General features: G+C 42.1%; 1 protein-coding gene across 1 annotated transcript in view; it reads left to right on the top strand.

The window, feature by feature from the left end:
* Positions 1 to 12,406, top strand: part of DDX18 (DEAD-box helicase 18) — a 22,560-nt gene extending 10,154 nt beyond the window's left edge. The window contains exons 10-14 of the mRNA XM_015406305.1: positions 6,446 to 6,598; positions 7,942 to 8,055; positions 9,880 to 9,936; positions 11,185 to 11,362; positions 12,005 to 12,406. Of these exons, the coding sequence (XP_015261791.1) occupies positions 6,446 to 6,598; positions 7,942 to 8,055; positions 9,880 to 9,936; positions 11,185 to 11,362; positions 12,005 to 12,150 (648 nt within the window). The 3' untranslated portion in view covers positions 12,151 to 12,406. The remainder of the gene's footprint in view (positions 1 to 6,445; positions 6,599 to 7,941; positions 8,056 to 9,879; positions 9,937 to 11,184; positions 11,363 to 12,004) is intronic.
* The last annotated feature ends 3,706 nt before the right edge of the window (positions 12,407 to 16,112 follow it).

Here is a 16,112-nt window from a genome sequence, read left to right as displayed (position 1 = left end):
GCCTGGAACAGCTAGGGTCCTCTGCAGGCTTAGTCACTTCACTGCTTACTCCCAACTCCAAATCATTAATGAACAAGTTAAAAAACATTAGGTGAGGGGTGTGAGTTTGCATATGTAGGTTCATCAGCTAATGGCTGATTTTGCGTAAGATCAAACATAACGGGCTTTCTGTATCACAAGTCAAACATAACGGGCTTTCTGTATCACAAGGCATGACCATTTTCAGAAAAAGCTGTTCGTGCTTCCACATGATAGTCATGATTCTACATATGTGAATCGGCTCCAGTTCATCACCAGGAAGCAAAATGAAGCAGGGCAAAGGTTAACAGAGTTTTGTCAAGAGAACACACTGGTCATAGCGAACACCCTTTTCCAACAACCTAAGAGGCGACTCTACACATGGACATCACCAGATGGGCAACACCGAAATCAGATTGACTATATAATTTGCAGTCAAAGATGGAGAAGCTCTATCCAGTCAGTAAAAACAAGACCTGGAGCTGACTGTGGTTCAGATCATGAGCTACTCATTGCAAAATTCAGACTTAAACTGAAGAAAATTGGGAAAACCACGAGGCCATTCAGGTTTGACCTAGATCGCATCCCTGATGAATATACAGTAGAGGTGAAGAATAGATTCAAGGGTCTGGATTTGATAGATAGAGTGCCTGAAGAACTATGGACAGAGGTTCGTGACATTGTACAGGAAGCAGCAATCACCACCATCCCAAAGAAAAAGAAATGTAAGAAAGCAAAGTGGCTTTCTGATGAGGCTTTACAAATAGCAGAGGAAAGAAGGAAAGCGAAAGGCAAAGGCGAAAAGGAAAGATTTACCCAACTGAACGCAGATTTCCAGAGAACAGCAAGGAGAGATAAGGAGGCCTTCCTGAATGAACAGTGCAAAGTAATAGAAGAAAACAATAGAATGGGAAGGACTAGAGATCTCTTCAAGAAAGTTGGAGAAATCAAGGGAGCGTTCCATGCAAAGCTGGCCATGATAAAGGACAAAAACGGTAGGGACCTAACAGAAGCAGAAGAGATTAGGAAAAGATGGCAAGAATACACAGAAGAACTATACAAGAAAGACCTCGATGTCCTTGACAACCACGACGGTATAATCACTGACCTCGAGCCAGACATCCTGGAATGTGAAGTTAAATGGGCCTTAGAAAGCATTGCTAACAACAAAGCTAGTGGAGGTGATGGTATTCCAGCTGAACTATTCAAAGTCTTAGAAGATGATGCTGTTAAAGTGCTGCACTCCATTTGCCAGCAAATTTGGATAACGCAACAGTGGCCACAGGATTGGAAAAGGTCAGTATACATTCCAATCCCAAAGAAGGGCAATGCCAAGGAATGTTCAAACTATCGCACAATTGCACTCATATCACACGCTAGCAAGGTCATGCTCAAGATCCTACAAGCTAGGCTTCAACAGTACGTGGATAGAGAACTACCAGAAGTACAAGCTGGGTTTCGAAGAGGTAGAGGAACTAGAGATCAAATTGCCAACATTCGCTGGATTATGGAGAAAGCAAGAGAGTACCAGAAAAATATCTACTTCTGCTTCATTGACTATGCTAAAGCCTTTGACTGTGTGGATCACAACAAACTATGGCAGGTCCTTAAAGAGATGGGAGTACCAGACCACCTCACATGTCTCTTGAGAAACCTGTATAAGGGCCAAGAAGCGACAGTTAGAACCGGATATGGAACAACTGATTGGTTTAGCATAGGAAAAGGAGTACGACAAGGATGTATATTGTCACCTTGCTTATTTAATATATATGCAGAGTACATCATGCGAAATGCTGGCCTGGATGAATCACAAGCGGGAATTAAGATTGCTGGGGAAAAGATCAACAACCTCAGATATGCAGACGATACCACTCTAATGGCAGAAAGTGAAGAGGACCTAAAGAGCCTCTTGTTCAGGGTAAAAGAGGAGAGCGCAAAAGTGGGCTTGAAGCTCAACATCAAAAAAACTAAGATCATGGCATCCGGCCCCATCACTCCTTGGCAAATAGAAGGGGAAGTCGTGGAAGTAGTGACAGACTTCACGTTCCTGGGATCCCAGATCACCGCAGACTGTGACTGCAGCCATGAAATTAAAAGACGCCTGCTCCTTGGGAGGAAAGCGATGGCGAACCTAAACAGCATGATAAAAAGTAGAGACATCACCCTGCCAACAAAAGTCCGCATGGTCAAAGCAATGGTATTCCCAGTAGTCATGTATGGCTGCGAGAGTTAAGGAAGGCCGAGCACCGAAGAATAGATTCTTTTGAACTGTGGTGCTGGAGAAGACTCTTGAGAGTCCCTTGGACTGCAAGAAGATCAAATCAGTCAATCCTAAAAGAAATCAACCCTGACTGTTCCCTGGAAGGCCAGATAATGAAACTGAAGCTCAAATACTTTGGCCACCAAATGAGAAGGGAGCACTCACTGGAGAAGACCCTGATGCTGGGAAAGATTGAAGGTCAAAGAAGACGGGGACGGCAAAGGATGAGATGGTTAGTGTCATAGATGCAACGAACATGAAACTGAGCAAACTTCAGAAGACGGCGGAAGACAGGAGGGCCTGGCAGGATCTTGTCCATGGGGTTGTGAAGAGTCGGACTCGACTGTGCGACTGAACAACAATATAAGGTCAAGCCTGCACATACGACTGTTGTGCTAGTGTGTGTGATTTCTTATTTTCTCTGCTTGTTACTTTATACATATTTACTCGGATCAAAACATTCCTGTGCAGCAGTGGAGGATATTTCTGTGAGAGTACATTAAGGAGGTTTGTTTGTTTTTTTGGCCCCCCCGAAGGGGATTTTTTCCAAGGGGATTTTTTAATTTTATTTTCTATAACTAAACATTACATGAAAAAAGGGAAGGGTCTACAAACTATGGGATAAAGGAAAGTAACCTCTAAAAACCCAGGAGTGGGTGTCATACAAATTGCTTTAACAATATTGCAAGCTTATATTCGTATAAAATCATTGAACAAGTTCATCATCTTTCTATTAAACTTCTGCTCATACTTAAACATCGTCTACTGTGACTTCATAAAAAGCCCAACAATGCTTATTTTAAACATTTTTTTTTAACTTCAGAGTTATAACATCATTTTTTTCTCCTTTGGCTTCCTCAATTTATAGCCTCATTCTGGGGCCACTGCCCCCACGTTTGAATCCGATTCTTCACCAGAAGATGGCTCTGCTCCATCTCTGCCATCCCACTTGGGGCTGTCTTTTTCTTCTTCTTCTTTTCCTTCTGCTGGGCGACTGTGAAGATACAGGAATTCACTTGCTTTTTCCACAGTGTCATTTTTTTCTTTTCCATTCACAAACTTAAAGATGAGTCCTTCAGGCTGAATCCATCTGTAGACAATTTGTTTCTTTTGTAGAAATGCGACCGAGTCTTCATATTTGCGCCTTCTTTTCCTTATTTCAAATGGAATATCCTTTAAAACCTTTATCTCTTTGCCCTTGATTTTCAGGGTAACTCCATTAGTTGCTTTAAGAATTTTATCTCTGACATTCCTACTGGAGAATCTCACCATCACTTCTTCTACATTAAGGAGGTTCTGGTGGACCTCACTACCCCCCCTCCCAAGTCTGGAGATCCTCTTTTAAAGGGGTTGAGAAGACTACCCAGTGGCATCTCGCTGCTTTCTGCTCATGCATGGTGTTTGTGGGATCCAGGTTATAGTTGGTTGTTTTTTTAAGTTCAAACATCACTGAATAACTCAAATGTAAACCCGTCTCTAGTTCCAGCTCCTGCCAACCTAGCAGTTCGAAAGCAAGAAATTGCAAGTAGATAAATAGGTACCACTTCGGTGGGAAGGTAACAGCATTCCGTGCGCCTTGGTGTTTAGTCATGCCGGCCACATGACCACGGAAACGTCTTCGGACAGCGCTGGCTCTTCGGCTTTGGAACGGAGATGAGCACCACAACCCTAGAGTCGGATTCGACTGGCTTTCGAGCAAGGGAACCTTTACCTTTACCTAAACCTGTTCTTAGGGGGGAATCTTTCTGTGATCTGAAATAACTTAGGTTCTTGTTTCCTAACTGTTCTAAAGCATTTTAATCATTCACAGTGTGCCTCATCACTGTGTCATAGTAAACATTAACCACTTTGACCAGTCAATGTAGCAATTATATTTTCATTAGCCGAGCATCCAAACTTAGGTAAGGTACTAATGCTCAACTTGTGAAATTCCAAGGCCAGTGTTGATTTAGCGTATAGAGCTCCTCTTTTTGCCAGGTAGTGTATGGCAGAATGATTATCAAGAGACTAATTTTTTGAACATGCAGCCAGGTGTCGAGTTGACTTTGAGGCTTGAATAATGCATGCCGCTTTGAAGTATACTGCAAATTGCAGGTGTCCCTTTATGGAGGCTGGGGGTGCATAACAAGAATGTCAGCATCTCAGCAAGATTTCAGCAGTGGAGTCATAAATTAACCTTTAAATGCCATCGGGGAAACCTTTCCCTTAAATCTGTCTTCAAAATGCTTATCTGAGGAACAGGGTTCTGTCAGCAAGGTTGAAGTTGTTTGTTAGAATGATGTTTGCTGTCAGTTAACTGTCTTAACTGGATCCGGGTTGGCGCACTCAAGTTGTTTTCTCGATTTCCATGATGAACAAAAGATGGAATACCCTTTGCTTTTGCATATATTAACATGAAAAGCACTGCTACTCAGACAGAATTTGTAAGTCAACTGAAAAGAGGGGGAAAACATTTAAGTATATTGCAAAAATGGGACTTTTATTGATACTTCTGTCCTGGGAGCTGAACTCTCAAAAAGCCCTTACTCTGAATATCGTTTTGCTTTACAAATGCAAACCTTAGAACCGATTCCGCCAATATCCTGACTCTGAATCTTCTTGACTACATTACTCTAACAGAGTGTTTTACGGCCGCCACTTTTGGCAGGCATGTTGGTAGAAACATCTGGAAAATGGATTTTCTTTCTGCGGTGCTGGGATTTTGTTCTGCATCTGGCTGTATTCAGAGTTAATAGTGGTGTGAATATATTCTAATTGATGAATTCACTATGGATCCCTGCCTGCAAGTCACTTTGTGAGGAGAAAGAATTGTAGAATTAGGCCTTAATTATTGTATGTATTTTTTCCATTATTAAAAAGGACAATATTACAGGGTCATCTTTTAATTCAAATAAAACGGTGGCGTGTAACAGATATTTGTAAGTCATGTTCAGCTACCACTTGTGTTTCCTCAATTTTTTATTTTTAAATTTTATTTATTTAATTCAATGTATATCTTGCCCTCCCTGCCAGGCAGGGTCAGGGCGGCTTACATTAAAAAGTTAAAATACATTAAAACACAGATGATAAACATAATGAACTCATATACATAACAGTCAGTCACAAGTTCTCTCGAGAGCAGTTCTCTCAATGCTCTCTCAGCCCCACCTACCTCACAGGGTGTCTGTTGTGGAGAGAGGAAGGGAAGGAGATTGTAAGCCTCTCTGAGACTCCAAGTGAAGGGTGGAGTATAAATCCAATCTCTTGGTATAAATCCAGTTTGGTGTAGTGGTTAAGTACGCAGACTCTAATCTGGGATAACTGGGTTTGATTCCCCACTCCTCCACTTGCACCTGCTGGATGGCCTTGGGCAAGCCATAGTTCTGGCACAGCTGTTCTTGAAAAAGAGCAGTTTCTGTCAGCTCTCTCAGCCCCACCTACCTCACAGGGTGTCTGTTGTGGGGAGGGGAAGGGAAAGGAGTTTGTAAGCCGCTCTGAGACTCCTTTGGGTAAAGAGCGGGGTATAAATCCAGTCTCTTCTCTTCTTCTTCATCAACTCATCAGGTCTGTTCAGAGGGGCTTACTCATACAAAAGTGTTGTTAGTGTTTTATGTGGAAGTAGCCTGAGGTAAGCTGTTCATGAGCAGCTTACTTTGATCAAGTTCTTGCAAGGATTAATGAGAGACATGTGAAGTATTTTAGAGTGTTAACTAATATTATTTGGTTATATACCACATCATTTCTCTGTAACTTAGTAGTGTTATCAGTCATGATTGCTTTCACACACATACATCAGTTTTATTTTGATGCTGTCATATAAGATGCACAAGTAGTTAAAATTGCAGGTTGTTTTGGAGTTTGTTAGATCTTTGCCTGTTCTCTGGCGAAGGAAGTAGCTGTAGCTCACTGCAGAGTGCACAGTTTGCACACCACAGATCCCAGGGTTGGTCTCTGGCTCCTCCAGTTGAATTATCTTGGGTGGAAGATGCTGGAAAAGGCTTTTCTTTGCCTGAATCCCCAGAGAGCTGCTGCCAGTCTGAGCAGAAAATACCTTACCTTGGTGGATTATAATGTACAATTTGGTTATAAGGTAACTCCGTATGATCACATATCTTTAGGTTTGGAGTTCTGTGAACAGAATCCATTTGTCATCAGTGACTTTAATTTTGCACGTTTGTTTTCTTCTAGGGCAAGCAGAAACAGACCAAGCGCACCACCACTTTTTTCCAGTTCTGCAATGCAGACTCTGGGATCCTGTTGTGTACAGATGTCGCTGCCCGTGGGCTGGATATTCCTGAGGTCGACTGGATAGTTCAGTATGACCCGCCAGATGATCCAAAGGTAGTTACGATTTCTGGACGTCTGTAAGATTTCAGACAGTATATACTTGAGACCATCGTGATTTTAAAAGTACAGTTGCTGCAAAACCTGATTTCATCATTAGCTTTTAAATTGATTCCCCCCCCCAAAAAAAATCTTTTGTCCAGGTAGTTCAGAGTGGGGAAACCATGGGGTTTCCAGGCTCTGACAAGACCCACATCTGCTTAGCTTCAGCAAAGCTGCTGTGTCTTGTGTGTGTTTGTGTCTGTGTGTGCACGCATGCGTGTTGGCAAGACTGTAGCCAGCAAGCTTCCATGGGTCCTGGATCTCCCAGATCCTCGTCTTGACAGTCTCAATGACGAGACCACACTGGCTCTCTCATATGGGTCTGCATGCTTGTTACCGGCTTGCAGAATGGCTGGTAGTAGCGTAGCAACAGCATGACACAAGGGGCGTGGCCAACTTTGAAAGCTACCTGCCTCTTAGAACAGCATTACAGCTAGTGACTGCCCCATTTAAGAGGAGGAGGAGATTGGACTTATACCCCCCCCTTCACTACCCAAAGGTGTCTCAGAGCGGCTTACAAACTCCTTTCCCTTGCCCTCCCCACAACAGACACCCTGTGAGGTGGGTGGGGCTGAGAGAACTCTGACACAAACTGCTCTCTTCAAGGACAGCTGTGCCAGAGCTTGTGACTGACCCAAGGTCATCCAGCAGCTGCAAGTGGAGGAGTGGGGAATCAAACCCGGTTCTCCCAGATTAGAGTCCGCGCACTTAACCACTACACCAAACTGACTCTCAGGGGCTACTTTATAGTTTTATTTTATAGTTTAACTTTATAGTTAAACTTTATAGTAAACTATAGTAAAACTTTATAGTTTTATTTTATTTCAATTTCTGTCCTGCCCTCCCCGCAAGCAGGCTCCAGGTGGGTCACAACAGTAATTTACGAAGCCATTAAAAATGATTGTACCAATAAATAATTAAAACAGTTAGAAGGCAGGTACTACAAAAAGTTAATAAAATTTACAGCCCTAAATAGCTGGATGTAACTAAGCCATAATCAAAACCAGTAAGGCGCTCGTCAGTATGGGCAGTGCGCAGTTAAACGCTTCCGCAAGGGAGGCCAGGTGATTCGGTTAGAAGGCTGTCAGGGTGTCATGGAAGTAAGCTATAGGGAACGGAAGTAAGCTATAGGGAATGGGTTTTCTGAGGTCTCTCTGCTGCTTGAGTTTTTTAGTTAACATGTGGATTGCCAAAGGTCTAAATCCATTCTTCATGCAATAGTTCTGTTTGGGGACTAGGAGTCTTTAAGTTAGCTTTCATAAACATATTGTTGGCTCTCCAATTGTTTCTTTCCAAAGGAATACATTCATCGTGTTGGTAGAACGGCCCGTGGAATCAATGGGAGAGGGCATGCTCTGCTTATTTTACGACCTGAAGAACTGGGTTTCCTGCGTTACCTAAAGCAAGCCAGGGTATGTCAGTGTGGAGTGCTCCATCTAAGCTGCCACTAGTTATAATGATTAATCAACTGTTTTGCTGTTCCACATCTAATTGCCCAGAGAATATTTAATGAAACCAACTTTGTATCAGTGCAAAGCAGCTGACATAAATGAAATTGCATAAATGGAATATAATTTCAACCACTGAAACATGAAGCCTCAAGGAACGTAGTGCATGAAACTACAAGGAATGTAGTGCTTTGGTGAGATTCTCGGTACTAATTTCGATGTGCAGGTTTGCGATCCACCATATTTATGCCAGTACTGGAGCTATTTGCTTCTTGCTCCCAGAGTATATGAAATGGCCATAAATTATTGTTTTGTGTGTTGTGCCATTGGTTATGAGAGAAGGGATGTCAAAGTGGTAATGGCACAATGGAGATCTTTAGCAGTACTGCTGCCTGCATTGGGAGGGGACATTTATATAAGCTGTTTCCTTTCCTAACTTGACTCTCACACAAATTGTTTGTGGGAATGGTGCAACGGTGGAAAGTTCCATGACGTATTTGGGACAGAAATCCATCACAGTAATGGTCCCATGACAGACTTAAAATGTGAAATGTCCTTCCTTACTTGAAGGTGCTTCAAAAAGGCAGCTGCAACACAGCCAGTAACTTTCTGAAACATATGACTGGTTAAGGCTTTTGCTTCTACGCTAAATTGTGAACATGACGTTAACCGGGATTTATGGGTTTGAGGGAATAATTTGACTCCAGAGAAGACATGAGTGGGCATAGGTATGGTCTGGCTCTTAACTACTTATTTTGTTTCTTTCCATCTTAGTGCACAAATCTCATTAGACAAAAGACAACAACTGGAGGACCTGACAGAGGTTTATAACATTATGCACGAGATAGAGAATTGTTTCTCCTCAAAGACTAACACTTGGGGTACCCAGTGAACTTGATGGCTGTTTGATTCAGAACAAACAGAAGAAAGTAGTCCGCTACACAGTGCACAGTTAACTTGTGGGACTCACTGCCTTTGGTAGTGGTGATTGCTCAGGCCTAGTTAATGATGCAACAGAGCGCTGAGGCGGTAGAATGATCTATGTTGCTTCAGCCTGTAGATGGAGGGACTGTACTTTCTAGAGTTTTCTCACATAAATAGTTTCCTCCTGTAAGTAGAGGTCAAGCACTGAATAAGGAGCTAGTTTAGCACCTCTCTCCTGTGAATTAAAAGTTTAAAAAAGCGTATGAGGAAGTTTTTAGATGGGGGCCATTCAGATGTGAAATGCCCCCGACTTGTGCCTAGCACAGCGTATTCTCCTGCATGTGTCGAGCAGGCCTTGGATGGCTTTAGACAGAAATTAGACAGTTTCATGGAGGGGAGGTTCGTCAGTGACTACACTGATTATCAGTATTCAGAGGTAGGCTCTTTTTGTAGCAGGAACTCCTTTGCATATTAGGTCACACCCCCTAATGTAGCCAATCCTCCAATAGCTTACAGAGCTCTTCTTACAGGAGCTACTGTAAGCTCTTGGAGGATTGGCTACATTAGGGGTCTGTTGCTTAATATGCAAATGAGTACCTGCTACAAAAAGAGCCCATACATCCGAAAATCAGTTGCTAAGGGACGACAACAGAGGCAGGCTTTGGCCTTGGTTCTCTGCTTGCATGCTTCCCGGAAGCTTTTGATGGGCCACTGTGGAAAACGGCGTGTTTGATTCTGCGGGTGACTGGTCTGATCCAGCATGGTTATTCTTATGTTTTTAAACAATTGCTGTCTCTTGGTAGTTTCTGCATATAAAGTGATTCCCCCTCTTTCTCTCTCTGTTTCTAAAAACAATTCTTTTAGGTACCCTTAAATGAATTCGAATTTTCTTGGTCCAAAATTTCAGACATCCAATCTCAGGTAAAGCTAGATTTTGTACCGCTAGCATTCATTACTGGTTTTATACGTGTGTTCTGTCCTGGTGGCCACAAGCCCTCGTACCCCTAAGAGCTGGTCCAAGGTCTGCCCATCTTCTGAAGGGGCTTTTCAGGATGCTTCCATCAGAGCCAGGGGAGCAGAAAAGCCATCATGAGAAAACATTAGCAGCCGTGTGCTACTCTGGATCTAAGCTGTGGTCTCCTACCCTATACTTCCACCTCGCTCTGGCTTTAGCTCTAGGCTCCAGGTACTTCCAGGTTCAAAGGTCTCTTTTGAAAGAAAGAGACAGAGAAAGAAATGATCGTTGGAAAGGAACTTGCATATAAGGAAGTATATTGACTATTCAGCATAGATAAATATTGTATATACATCCCTGCCCTCTCCTTAGCATGACATTACTGCCTGTTAAGAACATGCATTATTTGCATATGTTAATATAACTTCAGTGTTGGTGGAGGAGACTTGTAATTGGCAGCCCTTCAGTCCTGATATTACAAGTGATGGTAGCACCCTATTTAAGCTGAGGCGAAACCGATTGCTTAGCACTGTGTCTCACATGTATGGTTTCTCCATTCTTTAAATATTGTATATACATCCCTGCCCTCTCATTAGCATGGCATTACTGCCTGTTAAGAACATGCGTTATTTGCATATGTTAATACAACTTCAGTGTTGGTGGAAGAGACTTATAGTTGGCAGCCCTTCAGTCCTGATATTACAAGTGATGGGAGCACCCTATTTGAGCTGAGGCGAAACCGATTGCTTAGCACTGTGTCTCACGTGTATGGTTTCTCCATTCTTACTCCCAGAGTGAGAGAGTTATCTGACCTGCCTGCAAAATGTTCAGGTCTGGGAGAGAAGGGGAGGTTGAATTTTTAAAAGTTCTCCATGCTCTTATTTGAGGGCCATCTAGTGAGCATTCCAGAGAACTTGGGGATGGGCCTGTGCTGTGTCTTAACACAGTATTTTATCATCAGGAAGGTATGCTTTCTGTCCAAAGCTTGGGGAAGATAGTTTTTTATACTTTTTAACATGAATGAAAAAGTTCCAAATAACCCCATTTTATGTCCATTAAACTCTCTCTCTAAAAAATAAAAACATATACTTTGTCAGGTACATTTTGATAAGTGGGCATGCCTTGATTCTTGCAAATAATGTCATTTACCTTTAATTAAAAAAAAAGTTCCTTCATTAAGTACACTTCAATGCATCTCATGGCTTTTTTTGCAGCTGGAGAAGTTGATAGAGAAAAACTACTTCCTTCATAAGTCTGCCCAAGAAGCATACAAAGCCTATGTTAGAGCATATGATTCCCATTCACTCAAGCAGATCTACAGTGTCAGTAACTTGGATCTGAACAAGGTTGCTTTGTCTTTTGGCTTCAAGAACCCACCGTTTGTAGATCTCAGTATCCTTTTATTGCAAGGTGGTTAACACCAGTCCCTTTTTGTAGCAAATAGGTAAGAGTGAATTGCTTGTTAACTGGTAGACTGTTTTTTTTTTTTGTAGGATGAAGAAATATCCTCTTCAGTTGTCGAATGGTGTCCAGCTGAAAATTCAGCATCCCTAATCCCAAGATGGTTCATCGGCCAATATGTAGCTGGAATGGAAGTAAATAATTTATACTGACCATGACATGAGATCACTGCTGCATGGTGGTGATGTCAGACCAAATATTTAGGATCTCAGTGTGTAGAACTGGAAATGCTGTTTCTGCATCCTCATGTGCAGATATTTTATGTTCCTAAATGGAATGGTTGCACTGGCCTTTGGAACCAGCCATCAGTTACAAATGTAACATAGCAGTGATCTTACTCAGTACCTAAATTTAACACTTTTAGGAAAGATAGAAAGCTCAGAAGAGTCGTGGCCACGAGGCAAATATCTAGAGACGCTTCCTGCATCCTTGCCAAAGTTACAGTTTTGTTCTGAGAAGTGTTTTGTGTGTTAACTTTTTTTTTAACTTCTGAACTATACCCCACCCGTAACGTTCTAGCACTTAAGCGAGCAAATGTTTATGAATGTACATTCCTTAACACACAATTTTCAGATGTCAACAGCAGCCATGGGAGGAGACTACAGAAAAGAGGCGGTGGTGGAGGGTTTGGCTATCAGAAGACAAAGAATGTTCAGAAATGCAGAATCTTCAAGCAGATCAACAAGAAAAAAACAGACAGCAGACAGTTTAGTCGCTGATGTACATAACCCAGTATTCTTTGAAATGGCTTTCAGAAGAGAACTACTTCATGACAAAGAATTAATTCAATATAGAATTAAGTTGTACTATCCTGCTATAGGCCTACAGAGGAGTGGGGAGAGGAATCTTTCTATTTTAATTGTATCTTCTAAGAACTCTTAATTTAAGCTAGTGAGCTAAGATCTTTGCAGCATCTGTGGAAATTTGAACACATTCAACTGTATAACCATTGCATACATTATAGTTCTTTTTAGTAGAAGCTGTTGTTGTAAAAGAATCTTCCTTGTTTCTTTTATATACTAAAAACCAAACTTTCTGTTTGTTCTAGTTTTACTGTTTGTGTGCTTTTAGAGCTTTTCTTAACTGTTTGAAGAACAAAAGACATTTGAAGTGGAGAGGATCTTGGTCTGAGGCCCATGTGAGGTAATACCTCCGAAATCCTTTTAAAGTTTTCTAGGTATTACCTTATTTATGAAATGGGCTAAGTAGCTCAGACTCAAAGATCAAATCAAATGGTCACATTATGATATCACAGGAGTGAGTTCTTTCAGGGCAGTCATTTCCAATTTCTTCAATGAAGCAAAGAACAAATCCTAGCTTTTCTGTAGATCACTAGATTAGGAGGTGCCTCAGAATCGCTTACTGTAAGTGCAAATCATTCTGGATATCAGTGTTCCCTCTAAGCTGAGTTAGTGTGAGCTAGCTCACAGTTTTTTCGCCTCCAGCTCATGCATTTTTGTCTTCGCTCAGGAAGGACAGCTCCAGAGCAAACTAATTCATGCAGTAGCCAAATCACCTGCTCACAACTTTAATGCCGGTAGCTCATAAAGGAGAATTTCTGCTCACAAGACCCCACAGCTTAGAAGGAGCATTGCTGGATATACATCTAGTTTGTCACTGTTGCTTGTATAAATTTCCCCTTTGCCATTTGGAACTAACCAGCACAGAATAATTGGTGGAAAATGCAAAGCTGGACACAGATGATGTGTGAAAAAAGTATTGGAGAGCCTAAGGAAAGGGAGAGTGCCATAATGTTAAGGTAGAGAACTGCTTGGGCTCTTCAATTTATGGTTAATATAGTATGCGTTACTTGCCTTGGATGCATACAGATGAGGCGCTTCACTAGCAGAATGAGTATTTTTCCACTTCCTTGCTGCAGCCTCTTGGATCCCCTAACAAGCTGTTCCTGAAAGGATGGAAAGCCCTCACAGATGTCTAAATACTTTTTCCAGGTCTGAGAGGCTAAAGATTGACTGGTCTGTTGATGCGCTCCAAACAGTGTTTTCATTTTTTTTCATCCAGACATCCAAAATGTAGTTCCCTGTGGCGACTTCAAATGACCTTATGGATAAGGAGCACCAAAGCAGCACAACTTAATATCTTTTTCAAAAGAAGTCCCACACAGATACAAATATGAGTTTTTGTCATCAAGTACTGTGTCATTTTCCTTTCGCTTAGCATACAGGGTGGAGCCAATAATGGTGTCTTTTATGACTTGGGCCTGTGTATGATCAGCTATTAAAAATTAAAACCTTGGTCCTAGAGAAACTAAATTCATTGCACAGAATCCTTGTAAATCATCAGCTGTTAGGTAGTTGACCCTGGATGGGGATTTTTTTTTATGGGGGTATGTGTTAACTTTTGTAATTATAGGTAGGTTGTTCAACTGACCTTTTTCAAAAGAAGTCCCACGCAGATACAAATATGAGTTTTTGTCACCAAGTACTGTATCATTTTCCTTTCGCTTAGCAGACAGGGTGGAGCCAATAATGGTGTCTTTTATGACTTGGGCCGGTGTATGATCAACTATTAAAAATTAAAACCTTGGTCCTAGAGGAACTATATTCATTGCGCAGAATCCTTGTAAATCATCGGCTGTTAAGTAGTTGGCCCTGGATGGGGATTTTTTATTTATGGGGGTACGTGTTAACTTTTGTAATTGTAGGTAGGTTGGTCAACTGATGCAAGTTAGTAAATTACCTGTGGCAAATGGAAATCGTCTTCAGACAAGGAAGCGAAACACGCACAAACGTGTGCCAGAATAAATATGTTTGTACAAGGGGTCCTAACAAATGAAAGTGATGTGCTAGTAAGTTGGGTGGCTCTATTTCAAACCAGAACTCATATAAATAACTAATGGTATGATGTAATCATTAGATTAGTATCTGGGAGACCTAGGTTCGAACCTCCACTCTGCAATGGAAACTTGCTGGGTGATCTGAGGCTGGGTAAATATATTCCTCAATTATATATAAGGAGAGATGGCCTGCTATAGCAATCTCACCCTCTTTGAATGTTGCTACCAAAATTTTTTTACACCCTTCCTAAAGAGACTACGGAAGATCTTAAAATATCCCTGGTGGATGTCCCTGTGGTGGCCTTACATTCAGGGGCCATTCTCTCCAAGGATGGAGACAAAATTCTAAAAGAGCCCATAGACCACCAAAACGAGGCAGTTCTAAAATGCTCTCATGAAGCCTCGACCCTGGTAACAAGGGCCTTGACGGTACTCAGCAATTTCTCAAAGGCCATTGTCATCTGGGCAGATAACTTGCTTCAGAAACCCTTGGTGCTCAAGAGGTCACACTTAAAAATTAAGAGGGCTGCCCAGTTTACTGCAGTTGCCTCGCTGGACACCATCCAGTTTGGTGCCAGAGCCCAGGTGGCCAACATCATGGCCAGAAGGAACCGATGGTTGAAACAATGGAGGGTAGACCCACTCTTAAAGTCAAATTTGTCCACAGATAAATTTGCAGGCAGACTTCTTTTTGGAGAGAACGGGCTGGACAAGGTCCTTGTTGAAACGAAGGAGAAGAAGGCAATGCCTTCCTCCTCATCAGCCAAAGACAAAAACTTCGAAGTAAAGGTGTACCAATCCTTTTGCACTTGCAAAGGTTTGAACAGGGGCAAGGACACCAAAGAATTCAAGAACTCCAGCTTCCACAATAGACAACCCGAGTGGGCCAATACCACAAAAAAGCCAACTGCCTGATGTCTGTTGTGGGGAGGGGAAGGGAAAGGAGTTTGTAAGCTGCTCTGAGACACCTTTGGGTAGTGAAGGGCAGGGTATAAATCCAATCTCCTTCTTTTCATCAGCCAAAGACAAAAACTTAGAAGTAGAGGTGTACCAATCCTTTTGCACTTACAAAGGTTTGAGCAGGGGCAAGGACACCAAAGAGCTCAAGAACTCCAGCTATTCCAGCTTCCACAATAGACAACCCGAGTGGGCCAATACCACAAAAAAGCCAACTGCCTGATGCCAGGATTGGAGAGTGGCTGCAGAGATACACCCATGTGTGGAAGCAGACATCTTTGGACCAGTGGGTCCTTTCTACAATACAATTTGGATACAAAATAGAATTTCTCAAACATCCTCCATACCTCTTTGTACAGTCGCCATCCCCCAAAGAGTCAGCAAAACAAAAACTATTTCACCAGGCAATTCAATATCTCTTATCCATTGGAGCAATCGAACCTGTTCTGACTTCTCAGCAATTCATGGGAGTATATTCAGTCCTTTTCATCGTTCCCAAAAAAATCAGGGGACTGGAGGGCTATTTTGAACCTCAAAGAACTCAACAAGTGGGTCAAAGTACAGAAATTCTGCATGGAATCCTTAGGGACTATTCTTTTGATGATGCAACAGGAAGACTTCCTGTCCTCTCTGGGTTTAAAGGAGGCATATCTATTATGTCCCAATTCATCCTATGCATTATCAATACCTAAGATTTGTGTTCAAGGACTGGCACCTCCAGTACAAGGCCCTCCCCTTTGAACTTTCTTTGTCCCCCAGGGTTTTTACAAAAATCATGGTGACAGTGATGGCTGCTCTGTGACTCAAGGGGGTTCATGCATATCCATTTCTCAACAATATCCTGTTGAGGGCACAGATGGAACAGGCAGCAAAGGACAATACTGCCTTAAGAGTACAGGTACTCCAAGACTATGGCTTTCTGTTGAA

Source organism: Gekko japonicus, unplaced genomic scaffold (assembly GCF_001447785.1).
Source record: "Gekko japonicus isolate JY-2015 unplaced genomic scaffold, Gekko_japonicus_V1.1 scaffold1925, whole genome shotgun sequence".
Classification (NCBI taxonomy): domain Eukaryota; kingdom Metazoa; phylum Chordata; class Lepidosauria; order Squamata; family Gekkonidae; genus Gekko; species Gekko japonicus.
Note: the sequence above shows the minus strand (reverse complement) of the source record. Positions and strands in the feature narration are given on the sequence as shown.